Raw genomic sequence first — 20497 nt, forward strand, 5'->3', positions numbered from 1 at the left:
GTAGCTAGTGATAAAAATGTTGTCAAATCAGGTCCCAACTAAATTGACAAGATTCACTTGCTGCTCGTTGCATAGACGTTTCTTTAAACTGTTTCTTTTCTTGTTCTAGGCAACTTTGCGTCAGGTGCAAAACACTGCAATTATGTTTCGCAGGGAGGCAGAAATGAAGAAATGCTTGAAAGAAGCAAAGCAGAGGTAAATGTTGATTGGCAGTGCAATATTCCAATAGTGCAGCATGTACATCATACTCGAAGTGGTTTTCCCATGTTACACTTCCCTTGCTGATGAAGCCTTCCTATAGAGTTGTGATTTTGGTAGCCAGTTAAAGATTTTCAATCATATTTTTATCCACACACAAAGCACGAGGACCTCGATTCATCAAAACATAATCTTTTATGTAAATAAATAGTTATAGTTGATGGAAAGTATAACTGCTTCATGTTACTACCTAAACTGACTTGTGTTCTGATGTATAATTGGCATTTGGGTGTAACGATAAAGCTTTTTGTACTACAATTTTGGAGTGTTATAGCGCAGCATATCACAGGTGTCTCCCTGACCCACCACAGTGGGACTTGTTTTATCCACTTTGGAAATGATATGCAGACGTATTACCCATATAACAAGTCCAAGTACAGTATTCATGTAACTACCTATAACATCTATAGAAAATCCACCTTTTCTCTATGGTCACCCCTATTTTTTTATTTTTTCCTGGACTCCATTTTATTGCTTGTTTTTGTACTATGCACATGGAGCTCTGCAATTCAGTCCCGCGTGTATGTGCTCTGACCCCTAAAACATGGAGAAATTGGCTTATCCCTGGTTGGCGTTTTTAACTTTTCAATAAGGCCATAATGTATGGTGCAGAAAAAGACCCAAGGCATGAAAAGCTAACTATCAACTGTGGACTGCAGCACCTATTGTGCCGAAAACTAGTGTGACAAATTAAAGTATGGCTTCAGTCTTACTAGTGAAGACTGAATGCTGCAGTACCAGTGTTCTTTCCCTAAAACTGCTCCTCATAAATGGTACCTGGTTACCTACGTCATTGGGAATGAAGAGGGTCCCGATTGGGATCCCTCACCTAGGCCATGCAGAGTGCATGCCCTGGTGCAAATAAAAACAACAAAGTCGACATGGCCCACTACCTGTGTGCTATGCCAACTAACACTGCCTTAGGTACAGGTAAATCATCCATTCCTCTAGCAGGTCTTTCAGCCCTAAGGGAGGGTTCACTATACGACAGGTGTGGGCATATTTGCATGAGCAGATATGCCTCTATAATATTTAAGTTCATTCTTAGATATTGTGCGAGGGAAGTTATAGAGTGTACATGGGATAGAAACTGGAGTTCCCCAGCACCATGATGGCTTCTCTGAACCCAGGAATGTTTGGTACCAAACTTCTCTCAACAAACCCACACTGATGCCAGTGTGGGATTTATTGGAACATGTACTCAGAGGGCCCTTCCGAGGTACCTTCTAAAAATCTACCAGCCCTGATGTGCCCAAATACTCAGTGGGTCCAGAAACAATGCACATCCTGGGCAGAGGTGCCGCATGTGCTCCCCCAGGATGGGCAGAATGCTCGAGAGGGAAGCTTCAAAGGTCTGCTGACCCCAGCCTCTGCTGCTAGCAGCGGATGGCAGCCCCCAGTTTTCACCCTCACTTCACCTTTTATCCAGGAAATGTCCAGATGTAATATCTTGGCATATCACACTGAGTAGAAAATGTAATCTGAGAAGTACTTTAAAAAGTAATTGAAATGTAACTGAAAAGTAATTTCAACTATTTCTGAACATTTGACCTACCTGTATTTACATTCAGCTGCATTCCACTTTTCAGCATAATAAACCCACACTGATGCCACTGTGGGATTTATCATGCCATGCACTCAGAGGGCATCTTAGAGATGCCGCCTGAAAAACGACCAGCCCCATGTGGGTTCCCTGACTGGTAAACACCAGCCTGCCGGCACTAGGCATGTTTCTGGACCCCTGGGGTGGGAGCCTTTGCTCCCTGGGCCCAGAAACAAAGCCTTTCCTGAGTGGAGTTGGTCACACCTCCCCAGGTCAGGAAGGGCCATCTGTGGCAGGGGATCCTCAAAAGCCTTGCCGCCTTTCTAACGCGACCCCAAGCCTCTCCTGCTATCAGGTGCTGGCCCCCTTCTTGTTCGCCCCCTTTTCGGTGGGAGGTCAGGCGGGAAAAATTAGAACAGCCCAGAAGGTGTACCCACCTCTGCCAACTCCACCCCTCAAGTAGGGTAGACAAGGTGAAGCCCACTCTCCAGTGCCCGCCATCTTGCATATGGCAGGCAATCTCCAATCAGTGTTAGAGATTGTGCTTACTCCCCCACGTGGAGTGAGTACACCAAGGGTTTAGTCACTCCAAATTAAGAAGCCCATTGGCTACTTACCTCGTGGCCCCTAAAATGCCCCCTAAATACAGTATTTAGGGGCAGCCCTTAACCAAGAAGGGAGATACCCTCAACCTACGAAGAAGGAGGAAAGAAGACGTCCAGCAGAGGAGACTGCAGAGAAGAACTGACTTGGCCCCAGCCCTACTGACCCGTCTGCAGTTTCCAGAGATCCTGTGCCAAAAGTTGCCTTGACCGGCAGCCAGCAACTTCCAGAACCCCTGGGAGGACTGACTTCTTCAACAAAGACCGGATCTCCTGTGAACAGCAGCTCTGTCCAAACAAATCACCAAAGAAAGACTGAGCCTGCTGAGGACAAAGAAATCTGATGCCTGGAACCACCACTGCACCCAACGTTCGTGTCCGAGTAGCCCACCTGACCCAGCGAGGTCCCCCAGCGCTCTAGAGTCCGAGTCCACCATCGGTTGACCCCTCAACGACTCCCCAAAGTCTCCTGCATCCTCTGCATGGAGACCCCTCCACCCGGTAAGGTGAAATACGACCTCAAAAGGTACCCCTGCATCTGGCGCCCTGTTCCCTGGAGAATAGGACCTGAGGTGGACCTACGTCCCCAAGACCTCCAACTTACCTGCCCAGCCGTTGGTTCCTCCCGGAAGACTTCCTGGACCGAACCTGCAGCCAAAACCGGCTACTCCTTTTGAAAACAGGGCAACCAACACCAAATCAGCACCCTGCACACAGCCCTCCCCTGTGGGTGCACCTTGTGTGCTAAATCGGATCCCCCTTTGCCCTCAGTCTAACACCAGGAGCTTTGCTCCCTCTACCTTGTGACCTGCTCATGATCAGACACCTACTGGAGGCCCCCTACCCCCCATTGAATAATATTGGGCCTTAGCACTCTGCACCCGGCTGCCTTAGTGCCGCTGATGGGGCTTTTTGAGTGTATCCTTGACCCCGGGGTAACCCTTGTTCTAACGCCAGAAACTCAACCTTCAAGACCATTTACTTACCAGCAAAATGATAACCCATATTTTCTCCATAGGATTGAGTTGACTGTTTTCCTCTGAAAAATTTCCAAGTGATGAGTGTGTTTTGTATGGAAACGTAAAACTGTGTTTTGATGAATTGTTTAACTCGCCTTTTATCCTATTGGATATAGCAGTATTGGCAAAGAGATCCCATGCGTGGACAGTGATTTCATCTTATGGTATTTTAAAACCTCAGAGTTATCTAGGGGATTTGAATGGCCTAAGGGCTAAGCTGAAGTTTATGAGACTCCGATTTGGCAGCAGCCAATTTCGTGGAGACACTCCAGTGTGGAAAAAGCGGAGTAGTGAAAGGACGTGCAGCCTCTGTAATTATAAGTGAGAGGACATCTGCCATAACATTTGTCGCTGCCTAGCTCTATTAGTTGAACGTAGAAGACCGTTGAGGCAGGACTTTAATAGTCAATTGATACAAACACGTCGACAAGCAGTTGGATCCGGCTCGCAGGGAGAACATTTACTGGCAGACTTTTGAAGTTTATAGAAATAGCAGAGAGGAAACTGACTAACAGTGGTCAAAGAAGAGATTTTAGCTTTTTTAATGACGAATTGTATTTTAATTACGTGCCTTTTAAATAAGGGTTCAGGATTGGTTGTGTATGAAATGTAGGAAAATTGTATTAAGGTGTTTTATTGTAAGTTTTTATTAACTGAACAATAAAAATAAAAAAATCACTTTCACTTCACCTTTTATCCAGGAAATGTCCCGATGTGATATCTAAGCATATCACACTGAGTAGAAAAAGTAATCTGGGAAATAATTTAAAAAGTAATTGAAAAGTGATTTCAACTATTTCTTAACATTTGACCTACCTGTATCTACATTCATCTGCATTCCACTGGATTAACAGAAAAGTATTATTTTTACTTACCTGCACCAAGTCTTGCTTGGTTCTAGAAAATAAAATGCAGCAAAGAAATATTTCTATACAAAACAGTTGGTCAGAGTTCAGTCTTTGAGTGTGTGAAATCATTTCTTACCTGAGTGTGTACAATACATGCTTAACACTACCCTCTGATAAAGCCTTACTGCTTGCCCACACTACAAAAAATAGAGTACGGTATTATCTACTTTAGCCTCTGTAATACACAGGGACAGCTTCCTAAACCCGGTGCCAAGGGGGCTCTGGACAAGCAGTGTAGCTTCCTCTTCTGTGAGGAGAGCCAGATTCGCATTCCAAAGGCAGCAGGTTCTTTGAAGCTCGCCTGTCCAAGGAGGCTAATCATCAGGTCATCCTGCGGAAGGGGGTGTTGAATCCTCTTCCCAGAGAGGCTTTTGTTCTTGTTCTACTAAGAGCAAAAGGCTCTCACCCTTAGAGAGTCAGAAATGTGTCTTGGGTGGCAGAGTAGCAGAAACCAGCCAGCAAGGACACTAGAGGGTGGTAGGTTTTCAGGGGGCACCTTTAAGATGCCCTTTGAGTGCAGGTATACATAAATCCGACACTGGCATCTGTGTGGGTTTACCAATACTAAATGTTTGATACTAAACATCCCTATTTTTAGTGGTGCCATTATGTAGCTGGGGAACTCGTTTTCACCAGTGTCCAGCACATGTTTTAAAAATGGCTTCCCTGGTGACTTGTACGGGCAGTATTGGACTTGACCAGTACAAGGGGCACATCTGCTTATGTAGGTATGCCCTCACATGGAGTATTAAGCACCCTGCCTTAGGGCTGCCAGGCCTGCTATATGGATGATTTATAATTATCACACACAGTTGTAGGAGACATGGCTTCAAGACATGCAGCTTGCAATGGTAGTCTTGCATGTGCTTGGTGAGGGGTCCCTTAGGTTTCCACAATTCGTGCTGCAGCTCTTAAGTGCCCTCTTTATAACCTTAGGTCCTAGGTACCAGGGTATAATTTGCTAGGGACTTACACAGGGTGCTAAAGGTTTTGCCAACTGGAGGAAGAATTGTACAGTTTTGCAGCGTGAATCTTTCTGGATTCACTATGCTGTGCATTATTCCGCGGTCTTGTGGTTGGGTCCGGATTCGTAGTCTTTTCTTTGTTTTTTTTTTTTTTTTTTTTTTTTGTAGCCCAGGTGGGCGTCGGCGTCACACCTCCTGGGTGTATTTCCGGTGACGTCGGCATGCTTCCTGCGGAAGCTCCCACTCTTGGGCGCCATCTTCAGATTCTTTTTTTCCACGGTCGGGTCTGGATCGTTCCCGTTTGGGCTCCAGACATTTTTGGAGAAAGAAGAAAGGAAAATACAGAAATCACGAAGGAAAGTCATCTGAAGACTCCAGGGGACTTCATCGACGAGGAGTCAGCAGAGGAAAAGGCGAATTCATCGAGATCCTCGACGACGGTCGACGAACACGCGACCAGGGAGGCCCTGAGCGCTCGATGATGAACAACACGCCGTTCAAGTTCTGCTGTAACTGCCACCACAAGTACGCGCAGAAGGACCAGCACCCGGTATGCAACCTTTGTCTACCGGTGAATCACGAAAGCGAGGACTGCAACGCCTGCTCCGCCTTCACCCCGAAGACCCTTCGGGTGAGAGAGAGACCGAGGGTAGCGCACGCCACCCTGCAGGGGAAGACCCCGACTCCGTCCCTCCACGATCTGGGGATGTCTTCCGAGGAAGAGGACAGCGCTGCCGCCGAAGACGACAGCTACACGGTCGTAGAGACCGATTACACGAAGACTTCTGGTAAGGTAGGAGACTCTCCGGCCCCCAAGAACCCGAGAGACTCTGAGTCTCGAAAAAACAAGGGCAAGGCCCCGAAAGCGCCGACGCCGAAGCACCAGGCGTCCGCGAGTACTCACAGGCCCAGCGGATCCTCTGAGCAGGAGTCCCCGGCGCCGAGAGCTGTTGAACAGCAGAAGTCGTCGAACATCGTCCCCGAAAAGGATCGATCGACGCCGAGGGACAAGGACCCTAAACTACCGACGCCGACCAGAGAACCAGAGACGTTCGACGTCGAAAGCTTCGGCACCGAAAGGCACGGCGCCGAGCCAACCGCCGAAAAGAGCGGCCGAACCATCCGACGCGGAACACGCGGCCGAGATGGAGAAAAAGAGAAGGCGCCTCGAGGCCGAAATGGAAAACATCGTGCAGCGGAAGAAGGAATTCGACGCGAAGATGAAATCTTTCACGATCCCTCACAAGACCAAGCCACCGGTGGTGGAGGTGGTCGAGGAGGAAGACAAGGTCGCCGAAGAACAAGACCCGGACGTCGAGGTGGTCGACGACCAGGAAGAGTACGAGAATCCCTACGATAGTTACAACTATGGGGAGGAAGAGGACAGCAGGACGGACGCAGAGTCGGCCCCCTCTGACCTACAGGAGGTGGATTACCTGGATGTCGAGACCGACAGCCCGGAGGAGGCCGCCGACACGTATCCCTCGAGGCCCTCGCCGCCGGACGACATCGGGGCCTACAACTCGGTGATAAGGTCTGCCGCAGCGGCATTCAAGCTCAAGCTCGACGAAGAGAAGCAGAAAGCAGACTTCCTTCTAGAGACATTGCTCCCAACACAAACAAAGAGCCACTACCTGCAAATGCTCGACAGCGTCTTGGCCCAGGGGAGGGAAGCATTCAGGGAGCCCGCAACATGCAAGGCAGTAACTCCCAGAACAGAGAAAAAATACTAACATTCCTCAAAAGACCCCCCTACATTCAGGGGATGGTCTCCGCAGACTCCATTATCACGGCCACAGCAAGGAAGAGGGCTAACGTACCCACTACCTCTGGACCACCACCGGATAAGGAGAGCAAAAGAATGGATCTGGTGGGCAGAAGGATCGAACGGAATGCCGCGACCCACTGGCGCATGGCTAACTCCAACGCCCTGATAAACAGGCACATGTACCAGATCATGGAGGAGCTGGGGCAGTTGGTGAAGGACCTGCCCCAGGATGCCAGGCAGAAGGCCGAAAAACTGGTTGAAGAAGGGAAGAACGCGGCAAATTCTTGCCTTAAGACGGCCCTGGATGGAGCAGACACCTCCAGCAGGCTCATGATGATGGGTGTCACTGAAAGAAGACACGCCTGGCTAAGGATCTCCGGTTTCAAACCAGAGGTGCAACACAGCATTCTGAACACACCGTTCAACGGCGACACGCTTTTCGGAACAACAGTTGATGAGAAGCTCAGCCAACTGAAGAAGGATAACGAAACAGCAAGGTCCATGGGAGCTTTGCAGTTCAGAGGCGGCAAAAGGGGCACACCGTCACGGAGGCCTGGCGGGAGAGGTGGAAACCAGCCAGGTACATCACACCAGGCTTTCCAACAAACGCACCAGACAGACTCGCAGGCCCAGCACGGTCAGCAGACGCAGTCCTGGCAATACCAACAAAGAGGCCAGTCCTTTCGGGGGAGAGGAAATGGACGTGGCTAGAATAGAAGAGGGGGACAGCAGCCCGCTTCTAAGTGACTTCAAGAAAATCCGTGTGCCCACCCACAGAGAAGATCCCAGGGGGCAGCACGTACAGAGGGATCAAGACAAGCTAGACACCTACGACCACATAACACCAGTGGGAGGAAGGTTAAGATTTTACCTATAGGAATGGAGAAAAATCGCATCAGACAAATGGATCCTCAACATCATCCAATTCGGTTACTGCATAGAGTTGGAGGGGAGGCCAACAAGCAGAAAACCAAAGAGAAAACAACTAGCAAGCAAACAGCTAGAGTGTCTTCAGGAAGAGGCAAAGGAACTCCTGCGGAAGCAGGCCATAGAACGGGTACCCTTCAAAGAAAGAAACACAGGAATATACTCAACGTACTTCCTGGTGCCAAAGGTAGACGAGACAATGAGACCCATTCTGGACCTAAGGTTCCTGAACAAATTCATAAGAACTCAAAAATTCAAAATGACCTCCCTGCAAGAGGTGCTCCCGCAATTGCAGATCGGGGACTTCATGGTCACAATAGACCTCAAAGACGCCTACCTGCACATCCCAATGAACAGAAAGCACAAGCATATGCTCAGGTTCACCATCGGAGAAAGCCACTACCAGTTCACGACACTAGCCTTCGGGCTAAAATCAGCACCAAGGGTCTTCACAAAGTGCCTCGCAGCAGTCGCAGCGCACCTACGAAGGCAAGGAATACACGTATACCCTTACCTGGACGACTGGCTGGTGAAAGCAAATTCATACCAGAAATGCAAGCAGCACGCACATACAGTGACGAGCACGCTCATAAGCCTGGGGTTCTCCATCCATTGGAGGAAATCATCAATGGAGCCAGAACAAGTGAAGATCTTCCTGGGAGCACAGATCAACACCTTACAGGGCAAGGTGTTCCCCAGCGAGAAGAGGGCGAGGGCGCTGGTGAAGGAAACACGCCTCTACCAGAAGGGACAAGCTCGGACAGTGAGGACTGCGAGCAAGATCATGGGGATGATGGCATCATGCATCCACCTGGTACCGAATGTACGTCTCCACATGAGACCCATTCAAGAATGGCTACAGGAGCAATGGTCACAAGCTACAGGCAGTTGGGAGGATCTGGTGGTTGTGACGCACGCAGTGCAGAAGGAGATGACATGGTGGACCATGGAGAACATAACAAAGGGAAAGCCTCTAACACCCCCAACGCCAACAGTGACCATCACCACAGACGCATCCCTGAAGGGATGGGGCGCTCACATGGAGGAGCTCAAGGTGAGGGGACTGTGGACGCCAACAGATGCGACAAGGCACATCAATTACCTAGAATTGAAGACCATTTTCCTTGCACTGAAAGCTTTCCAAACAAGACTGTACAAACACAAGGTGCTGCTACAGACAGACAACACCACCGCGATGTTCTACATCAACAAGCAGGGGGGCACACAGTCCGCCCCGCTTTCAACGCTGGCGCAGGAGATATGGAGATGGGCCATCCCTCTCAAGATAGACCTGCTAGCCATACACCTACCAGGGAAGGACAACATACAGGCAGATTGGCTCAGCAGACAGACATCGGCATCCCACGAGTGGGAGCTCAATGCTCAGGAGACAAGGTGGCTGGTCGACAGATGGGGAACACCATCAGTGGACCTGTTTGCCACACGCCGGAATGCAAAATGCCAAAACTTCGCATCCAGACAGCCCGAGGAGGGGTCACTGGGGAATGCCCTATGGATAGATTGGTCCAGGACATTTGCTTACGCCTTTCCCCCGATACCACTGATGAACAGAGTGCTGAGCAAGTGCAGAGCGAGCAACATGACCCTGATACTGATCGCGCCACAGTTGGCCAGGCAGACATGGTACTCGCAGATCATGGAGATGACACAGTGTGCACCCCTTGGCAGCGATAGTCGCCTACACAAGGGGAGAAACGTGCAGGAGTTTCTTCACATCACAGGTGGTGAAGATTCCTAGAAGGAGCGAAAAGGATCGCACCACCCAAGCGGGTGCCGCCACCTGCATGGAACTTAAACATAGTCCTAACGGAACTCATGAAGGAACCCTTTGGACCACTTCACAAGGCCTCCCTAAAGATGCTAACTATGAAAACAGCTTTCCTGGTTGCAATAACGTCCTTACGAAGAGTAAGCGAACTTCAGGCGCTGACGCTACAAGAACCCTACATACAAATACACAATGATAGGGTTGTGATGAGGACTGACCCACACTTCATGCCGAAGGTGGTATCCAAATTCCACATGAACCAGTCTATACAGATACTGAGTTTTTTCCAAAAACCAACAACTAGCGCAGAGCGAGCCCTGCACACCCTGGACGCCAGAAGGGCAGTCATGCACTACATTGAGAGAACGAAGGGACACAGGAAAACAAAACAGTTCTTTGTGTCATTCGCAAACAGTTTCATGGGAAAGGCAGTAACCAAAAAGACTATTGCACGATGGATCGCACAGACAATTCAACTCTGCCACAAACGTGCAGGACAAGAGCTAGCAGAGGGGACACGTGCCCACTCCACTAGGAAAAACTACAATAGCTTTCCTGGGTAACACACCCATACAGGACATATGCCTGGCGGCAACATGGGCTTCGGTGCACACGTTCACGAAGCACTACTGTGTGGATATACAGATGAACAAGGAAGCACAGGTCGGACAGAAGGTGCTCCAGCACATATTCAATAGCCAACGCTCATCTTCCACCCAGCCGCCACAGAGATGAGAAACCGCTACAAAATCTATGCACAGCATAGTGAATCCAGAAAGATTCACGCTGCAAAACGAATAGTTTTCTTACCTGTCGGTGTAGTTTTGCAGCTTGAAGATCTTTCTGGATTCACTAGCGAACCCACCCACCTCTGCCAGAAAGATGAGGCTGGAGAGAAAAGAGGTGGATTAAAAAAAAAAAAAGAAAAACTTTGAAAGTACAAAGCGGTAAAATATCACCTACATAGGACAGTGCCATTACTTCGGAAACGAAAGAAACACGGAAAAAAAGAATCCGAAGATGGCGCCCAAGAGTGGGAGCTTCCGCAGGAAGCATGCCGACGTCACCGGAAATACACCCAGGAGGTGTGACGCCGACGCCCACCTGGGCTACAAAAAAAAAACAAAGAAAAGACTACGAATCCGGACCCAACCACAAGACCGCGGAATAATGCACAGCATATTGAATCCAGCAAGATCTTCAAGCTGCAAAACTACACCGACAGGTAAGAAAACTATTCGTTTTCAGAAGGAGCTCTGACCCTGGGGACCTTGTTAGCAGGAACACAGTGCACTTTCAGTCGAAATCACATTATTTACTAGGCAGAAAGTAGGGGCGACCATGAAAAAAGCATTTTCCTACAGCCTCATTTTCGTCAGCCCTGTCGCCCATAGAAGCATTACTTCAGTTGTCAATGAATCAGTTTTGGACTCTGAGCCATGTCCTCCCTGAATCACCTCTAGTATGTACTTGAGAGAGGGCTCTGCACCCAACTGTCTGCTATCTTTGTGTAGGTCCTGGGCCTCTGAGCGATGTACAATATCCATTGGTGTTTGGGTCTGGTGTATTTATCCAGTCTAGTTTGCTGCGGGCCTTTTGTGCCTTTGCCTCTTGTCATGTCAATATTAGCTCTTGGTAGGAGTAATTGGTGTGTGGGAGGAACAATTGCCACAAACCAAGGCCCCCTCACCTCCTATACGTAGGGCCCTCACCCACCCTCGTCGCCAGTGTTGTGAAAAATTCTGGAACACAGGTGAGTGAGAAGACCACTTTGTTTGACCATCCACTCTCCAGAAAAAGTTCACTTCACTCAACATTCTAAGATGAGCTCTAACAGAAGATTCCATTAGGGAGAGAGGGGAAGGGGTGGCAGAAAGTTTCACATGAAAGTGAGATTACAACAGTAAGTTATAAGGGCATTTCACTTCCTGCTCTGCACCCCAGGCACTTTATGCTCTCAGGACCCCTTCACGATCAGCCGGTCCTCATAGGGTTCTCGCCCATTATATTTACCTTAATTTGCCCAGCATTATGTCAGGACCGCTGTAGGAAAGTACTTGGTATCTGCCACGAGCTTGATACCAATACTCACCACCTCCTGCTGGGAGCTTTCACCTCTCACTTTGCTTCCCGCAGCGACCTCTTGGTTTTTCCTCAGGAAGACTAGTAGAGTTCTGGCTCACCAGCGCACTGCTCTTTCCCGCTAACGTTATTCAGCGGATCCAGGGGGTATTCCATTATGGATGGTAGGGGATTGCAGTGTTTACGGAGCAGAGCTGCTTCAGAAAGCGGCAATTTTTCTCCGAGGTTGGCATCGTCCCAAATTAAGCATGCTTTTTAATAAATATTGAGGAAAATAAAGTTTTGTTAAGTTACATTTTACTTGCCTGAAATGTCAGAAGGCTACCTAGCATATGCCTTTGCTAGCATGCAGCCTGTGCTCAGCCCTGGATAAATGTGAAATCCCTTCCAGGAACAGCCAACAGGCTGACCTTAATGGGCAGAGATAACTCTTCTAAACACCACAGCATTTTCATAGTGGGGACTGTGCGCCAAATCCTGCTTCACAAGTCAGTTGAGCCACATGTAACACTTGAGGCACACTAGAAAGGGAGAGAACAGTATGCCAAGCCAATTCTTGTGGAACTTCTGTTCAGTTGCTAAAGGACCCTGCTTTTGTCCTAACCGGATTCTGTCTCTGGGTTTGTTATGGGTACGGTACCTGCTTCAAACTGAATTTTAGTGTTGGATGTTGGAGGACACAGGTGATTTCCCTCCCACCCCCACCCTCAGAGGCCAAGTTTATTATTAAGACTTTCACTATCTTGAAAATGCCCTTACAAATTGCATTTTGGGACTGTTGCAGTAGGGCATACAGGAACTAGTCCATAATAGGTAAGTCAGGCCCTGGGAACGTTTGTACCATTGGTTAGGGAAGAGCCAGAAGTCTAGCTAGTACAAGGTATAAATGAGGCACTACTTTAGACCATTTTGAGTACCTGTGGATGATCAGAAGAGGAATGGACCTGCTTTCTGTGACGTGAGAGGAGCCCTAAAGGACTAGATCTGTTTCCTCTGTTATTCAGGAGAGGGTCAGTTGGCTGTCCTCCTGCGGGCTCCAAGAGGCCTTTTCCTGGAATTGCCCGGCTGACCAGCGGCAGGCAACTGGATCTGGACTGGATACTGCTGTTGGCCTCTGCTTGACTCCCTGAGTCTCTTGAATGACTCTTCTGAGGTTCTGGAAGGCTTCAAGACTAAGACAGGATATATCTATCTATCTATCTATCTATCTATCTATAAATCTATCTATCTAGCTCTCCCTCTCCCCCTCCCCCTATATATATATATATATATATATATATATATATATATATATATATATATATATATATCTCTCTCTCTCTCTCTCTCTCTCTCTCTCTCTCTCTCTCTCTCTCTCTCTCTCTCTCTCTCTCTCTCTCTCTCTCTCTCTCTCTCTCTCTCTCTCTCTCTCTCTCTCTCTCTCTCTCTCTCTCTCTCTCTCTCTCTCTCTCTCTCTCTCTCTCTCTCTCTCTCTCTCTCTCTCTCTCTCTCTCTCTCTCTCTCTCTCTCTCTCTCTCTCTCTCTCTCTCTCTCTCTCTCTCTCTCTCTCTCTCTCTCTCTCTCTCTCTCTCTCTCTCTCTCTCTCTCTCTCTCTCTCTCCTTTTAGAAAAGCACTCCACGGCGTTTGGTAGCATTGAATTTTGGGAAATTTTATGGCAAAACAGAACCCACAGTGGGTGTTTCAAAATACTGAACTACATGTCCCAAAATTCAATGCTACCAAGCTGACACTACTAAAGACAGCTGAGGCAAGGGACTGCGAACAGTTAAATATACCGAAATTGCCGGAGCCCAGGACGAAGGAGCAGACAGCTCAGAAACGCGTTGGCAAGCAAGTTTAAAAAACGGATGTGTAGCTACCCTCAATGCCAATAAATGAGGTGATACCTAAACGCTGTGGAGTGCTTTTCTAAAAGCTGAGCCTTGGATAAAAAAAAAATATATATATATATATAATATATAGATTTGTGGCATATGAGCTGCAGATTACACACTGTGCATAGATCGCCACCTAGTGTTGGGCCCGGATGTTAGCAGTTTGTTTTTGTCCTGAAAAGTTCTTTGGAAAGTCACGAGATAGGTGACTCCTCCTTAGGACCACATTACGCATGGGCATCGGCTCCATCCTCAGATTGTTTTTTTCTGCCATCGGGCTCGGATGTGTTTCAGCGCTCCAGTTTGGAACCGAATTTCCCTCGGCGCGCAATCCTCACCCAGTTCGACGGTATTGTTTCGATCGCGCTCCACATCGACGCGATTCTTCACCACTTCGAAGTCTTCGATTCCGGTCGTCGACGAAGGCCTTCGGGCCTACCTGGGCCTAACTCTATGGCTCATGGAAAGGACGCCATTCAAGAAGTGTCCTCGATGTGGGTCGAAGTTTCCCCACACAGATCTACATGAGGTGTGCTACCTTTGCCTCTCACCGGAGCACGAGGCCAAAGACTGTTCGCTTGTGCCTCTTTCTGCTCCAAAAAGACGATTCGGGACCGACGAGCTCAAAGTACTATGGCTCGCTCGTCCGCTTCGATCTCTGACGACATCTTCGAGGAGGGCGTCAACATGCCAGAACACCAGCGGGCCGAAGAAAGTGCCAGCTCCTCCGATGCCGAAGACTCAGACCTCGAGGATCTCACTCCAGCTCAACGGGTCGTAAGTAAGACCGTCGACCCCCAACCCTTCCTCGACACCCTCAAAAAAGGCTTTGGTCACACCCTTACCTTCGGGCCAGGGTGCACACCGAGAGACTGCTTCCCATGCCTCGCCTTCGGGCCCAGCGGCTCGGTCTCGAGCCAGCCTGTTCCCGGTGCTGATCCCATACCTACACAAAAGAAGCCATCTTCCTCAACCACGCCGACCGATGCTCCGGCACCTAAGCAGTCGGCGCCGAAGACTGACACTGGCTCATCGATGCCAAAACCGCACTCGGAACCAAGTAAAAAAACGCCTAAAGGTCCCAACTCACGCTTCGGAGCTGGAAAAACATCCGGAACCGAAAAAACATGTTCCGGTAAGACATTTCGAAAGGTAATACTTCTAAGCCAAAAGACCCTAGACCAGCTACCGGCTCGGTGCCGAAAAAACCTCTGGAACCGAAAACTTCGACACCGAAGGATCTGCTCTACACAGAAGAACTTTTTACACCAGATCCTACTCAAAAAACTTGTGTAAAGGATCCTAAGACTGGCCAATTAGATCTTAGCTCCAAGAAGAGACCACTAGAGGCGCCTGCACCACCTCCTCCTCCAAAGAAGATGCATTGCAACCTCTCCATTAAGGTTCCGTTCTCCACCACCTCCCCATACTATCCCTCTTCCTACACCTCCACCACATCATTCGCCTACACCATCCACTAATCGAGATGATGATGTAGATACAGACCCTGATGACACAGGTGGGGGTGCACATGACCCAGCAGGGACCAATAGTCCCCCTCAGTCACCTAATCCCTGGGATGATTGTTACACCCCTGATGTGCCTTACGTCCCACAAGACGAAGTATATCCTTCCAGACATTCCCCACCAGAGGACACTATAGGTTTTAACCTACTAGTCCAGAGAGCTACCCAGTACCATGCGGTTGACTTGCACACCGATACTGTGGAGGAAGATTTCTATTGGACACATTCGATAATACGCAAAGATCCTCTGCCCATGCTTAAGGGGGTCATTAAGCATGCAACAGAGGTCTTTAAAGATCCTGTCAGGGCTCGAGTCCTCAACCCCCGCATTGAGAAAGTACAAAGCTGCCCCTACTGATCCTGCTTACATTAGAGGCCCAGCACCCCTAGATTCCTTGGTAGTTTCTAACACACGTAAACATGCCAATTCACAAACATCAGGTGAGGCCTTACCACCAGACAAGGAATCTAAGCTCCTTGATGCACCCGGTAAACGAACAGCGTCACATTACCCAAGTGTTGTTGGCAAGATATGACAGGGCACATTATGATGAACTGGAGTCCATAATGCAGCCTCTGCCAGACAAGTCTAAAAATAGGGCCAATGAACTCATACAAGAAGGTAAAAATATTACTAATACTTCCATTCGTTGTGCCCTAGATGCTGCAGATGCAGCCTCAAGGGCAATCCATACTTTATTTTATTTTGAAAGTTTTATATAGCGCGAACAAGATCTTTGCAGATAACAGAGCGCTTTACACAGGCTGGTGGAAGGGTAGGGGAAACAAGGGGGCATAATAGGTAGGTAAATCATCAAGTTCATGTACATAACAAACATATTACGTATAGTACAGGTATGAGGAATCAAGGCTAATATACTAAAATATATAGACTAATATAAGTCACAACACGTGTGCAAAGGAATATATAGGCTATATCATAATAAAATACTGGAATACTGTTCGCAGTGTAAGTCAGACGCATTGTTCAAGTATATTTAGCCATGAGGATACTTTTGACTTCTTTCTTAAAAAGAAGGGAGGAGGAGATGAGCCTCGTTTCAGGAGGAAGTGCGTTCCAGATCCTGGGCGCCATTCCAGAGAAGGAGCGTTTGTAAGTTTTTTCCTTCCGGAATCTTCGCGGTTTCAGCCGAAGATTGTTTGTGCTCCTGGTAGTTCTGGACCCGCCGGAAATTGTCAACTTATGAGTGAGGTAGCTGGGTGATTTCAGGTGAATAGCCTTGTGCGTCATGCAGGCAATTTTCAGGTGTATTCTGGCTTCAAGAGGCAGCCAGTTCAAGGATTTGAAGTCAGGGGAGATATGCGAGTGTTTTTTTGATCCAGTGATGAGTCTCGCTGCCGCATTTAGTGACGCTCTGAGGGGTGCAGTTGTCGTTAGGGGGAGGCCGCAGAGGGCCACGCTGCCGTAGTCTATGCGAGGGATGACTAGAGCTTGTACTGCTGTTTGGAAGTCTTTTGCTGGAAGGAAGGGTTTCAGTTTCCTCAAGGTATTTATTTGGAAGTTAGCCCCCTTAGTAGCCTTGCTGATATGCTGCTGCATGTTGAGGTTGGTGTCAAGTGTTATGCCTAAGGATTTTGCTGAGTCCACGATTGTCGGTTGGACATTGAGTGCTGTTAGGTGCTTAAGCCATGTTTGTGCGGAGGATATTTTCGAGGGAGGTGAGATTAGGAGGAACTCAGTCTTCATAGCATTGAGTTTGAGGTGGTTATCGGCCAGCCAGGATTGGGTGCTTCTGATTGTTGAATTCAGACTCAGGATGTCTTTGGTGGAATGTAACTTGAGATATATTTGAGTGTCATCAGCGTACATGTGAAAGTGTACATTGGATGCTTGTAGCAGGGTGGTGAGAGGCTCCATAACTAGGTTGAACAAAGTAGGGGATAGGCAGGATCCTTGAGGGACACCTAAAGATACCGGTACTGGGGAAGACATCAAGTTTTTGCTCTTGAATTTTTGAGACCTGTTGTGTAGGAAGGAAGTGAACCAACGAAGCACAGTCCCAGAGAAGCCCATTCTTGTCTTTAGGAGATCGAGTAAGTTCTCATGTTTCACTGTGTCGAATGCTGAAGAGAGATCAAGAAGGATGAGGAGACAGGTATTATTTTGATCTAAGATTTGGATGGCGTCGTCAATTATGTGAGTCATAGCCGTTTCAGTGCTGTGCCCTGCTCGGAAGCCTGATTGGTGTGGGTTGAGGAGATCAAACTGTTCTATGTGCTTTGTCAATTGTAGTTGGACATATTTTTCTAAGAGTTTGGCGAGAGTGGGAATGTTGGTAATCGGACGGTAGTTGTTTAGATCAGTGGGGTCGGCTGTTGGTTTCTTTAGTAAAGGTGTAACTTGTCCAACTTTGAGGGAGTCCGGGATGGTTCCTTGTTGTAGTGAGCTATTGATAATTTTAGTCCAGAGTGGGAGTAGCAAAGGGATGAAGTCTTTTACGGCGTTAGCAGGAAGGGGGTCAGTGAGGTGATTATATGGTTTTAGGGTGCTGAGTATTCTGTCAATTTCTTCTTCAGAGTAGGTGTCAAAGGATGACCAGGTCGCATTGTTTTTTAGTTTATTGGGAGTTATGCAGTTGGGTATTGAGTAAAGGATTGCGTCATTGAGGAGGTCGCTCCTTATATTGTCAGTTTTTTTGTTAAAGAAAGCTGAGAAATTTTCACAGGAAGGAGTAGTGTTCACAATGTTGACAGCTGGGGGTAGCTCCTTAGATTGAGATCGGATTAGCTCGAACAGTTTACTTGGACGTTTTTTTTGCTTGGTCTAGCTGGAGTCTGAAGAACTCTGATTTTGATCGTTTTATTTTCCTGAAATATGCATTTCTCTTTTTCCTCAGAGTTTTAAGATGCAGTGCCGAGGGAACTGATCTCCAGGTGCGCTCTGCCATTCGCATAGCCCGTCTCTCTTCATTGAGACTCCCGTTGTACCAGGGGTTGGATATCTTAGTGGATACTCGTTTCAGTTGCATTGGAGCGGCCTCATTGATTATTGAGCCCATGGAGTTGAGATAGTGGTCTGTTAGGTCCTGGACGTCAGTGACGTCGGTAGGGGGGAGTAGGAGATTGCAGCTGTTAGGGGGTAGAGAGATTGGATTGAGTTTCCTCATGTCTTTTCCAAACTTTGGGCATGGCGTATTGTACCGGGATGAGTTTTACTTTTTCCTTGATGAGGAATGTGATAATATGGTGGTCTGACCAGTCACAAGGTTGTATTGAGTCAAGTTGAGTGGTGCCTTCTTTGGAGATGACCAGGTCGAGGATAGAGCCTTTGTCATGTGTTGGGGTGTTGCAAATTTGAGTGAGGTCAGAAGCGATAAGGACATTTTTGCGGCTATTAACTACTGCGTCACTGCTATCATTCCAGTGGAGATTGTAGTCACCAAGGTAGATTTGTGTATTTTGCCGTCCTGCGTTGATTGACATTGTGTCCATGAGTTGTTGGGAGAAGAGGAGGTTGTCCCCCGGGGGGTGGTACATGATGTGTAGTGAGCATACAGGTTTGTTCTCACTGATGACATCAAGGCGTGGAGTGGTGTGGCTCACTGGTTAGAGGCGGCAGACCCGTAAGCAGAGGACGGCCCGGGACCAGGGTCCGATTCCCGACGCGGCAGGGTCGTGGACCAGGGTCAGCGGGCTCGATAATTCTCGCCTCGGTGCCTACTCCAGTCAGGGACCACACTCGGCAACTCTGGGCATTAGCTTGCCTCATCTTCACAACGGCCCCCCAGACCGCCGGGGATGCTTGGTCGCACCTTAGAGATACCCATTAGGGACCATCTCTCAGGGTGAGCCAGGACGGGTTCCCCAGCGGTCGAAGCGCGGAGATACTCCTCCGGGAGTTGATTCTAGCGCTATATAAACCCACAATTAAATTATTAATTAAGGCAGAAGTATTCACAGGAGGTAAGAGAAGGGGCGGTGACTTTATTAATAGAGAGGTTGCTCTTGTAAATGCAGGCTATTCCTCCGCCTGTCTTGTTGGACCTGTCAAGTCTAGTGATGCAATAGTTGGGGGGGACTAGGATATCCATGATAGGATTGGAGGATTCAGTTAACCATGTTTCCGTTAGTATGGCCAAGTCAAGGTTCCTAGACAGGATGAGGTCAGCGACCTCCGTCGAGTGTTTTTGGGCCGATCTACAGTTGAGAAGTGTGCATTTGAGTCTGGGGGTGCAAGGGGAGGTGGAGGGGGCCATAGTGAGAGGGACTTTAGTGAGGTTGTCGGGGACAGAGCCTCTGTTGCTATGCGTGGGGTGCCTAATAGGGTTGGAGACAATCGTAGGGATGGATATGTGCGTGGTGGCTAAGCTGTTTTGGGTTGCCGGGGCATATGTGCTGAGTAGGGTGTGTATGTCACGGTCCGAGAGAGTCTTGATTGCGCGCTGGGGGCGGTTGGCGGTATTGCGAGAGGGGATGGAGGTCCAATGTAAAGAGCGATTGGGATGTGTCTTGATGGTGCGCTTAGGCCTGTTGGAGGTATTGCGAGAGGGAATAGAGGTCCCAAGTATGGGGTGCCTAGGATGTGGGGGGGAGTTGATGATTCGTTGAGAAGTGGTGGAGAGGGGGGGTGCTCGGTGTGCGTGAGGATTAACTCTTTGAGCGTGTGGAGATCTTCTTTCACTTGGAGGAGGGTGGTCATGATTGCGTCCAGCGTGCCGTTGGGTGTTGTGTTAGTTATTGGAAGGGTAGTCGATAACAGGAGGGGAGGGGCAAATGCGAGACGTGTGGCGACTGGTCGATGTGGGGGGGCAAGTGTAGTAATGGGGGGTGAGAATGGGGGGGATATGTTGAGGGGGGAGTGGGGACCAGGAGTGGAGGGGGAGCTAAGGGTGGGGAGTGAGCTGTTGAGGGACGAGTGGGGGCTAGGAGTGACGGGGGTGCATGGGGTGGGGGGGAGATGTTGAGGGTTGGGTGTAGGTCTGGAATGTGTTGAGTGCCGAGAATGGGGGGAGCGCTGTTGGGGGCGGAGCGAAGGCTAGGAGTGGCGGGAGTGCAGGGAGTGGGGGGGAGATGTTGAGGGAGGGGTGTATGTCAGGAGTTGTTTGGGTGCAGAGAGTAGGGGGGGAGATGTTGAGGGAGGAGTGGGGGTCCGGAGGGGGGGAGAAGGGAGTGAGGGGAGAGAGGGCACTGTTGGCACTGTTGGAGGGGGAGCTAGGTGCGGCGGGAGTGTAGGGAGTGGCGGGGGTAGCGGTATTGAGGGGGGATTTGGGATGG

The 20497-nt window shown here is 48.9% G+C and overlaps 1 protein-coding gene across 6 annotated transcripts in view; it reads left to right on the forward strand.

The window, feature by feature from the left end:
* The window catches only part of MORC2 (MORC family CW-type zinc finger 2), a 597165-nt gene that overhangs the window by 212522 nt on the left and 364146 nt on the right, over positions 1-20497 (forward strand). For all 6 annotated transcript variants that reach the window (XM_078667274.1, XM_078667271.1, XM_078667273.1 and 3 more), the window contains exon 13: positions 110-195. In XM_078667274.1, the coding sequence (XP_078523400.1) occupies positions 110-195 (86 nt within the window). The remainder of the gene's footprint in view (positions 1-109; positions 196-20497) is intronic.

The sequence above is a fragment of the Lissotriton helveticus genome, chromosome 11, assembly GCF_964261635.1.
Source record: "Lissotriton helveticus chromosome 11, aLisHel1.1, whole genome shotgun sequence".
NCBI classification, from domain to species: domain Eukaryota; kingdom Metazoa; phylum Chordata; class Amphibia; order Caudata; family Salamandridae; genus Lissotriton; species Lissotriton helveticus.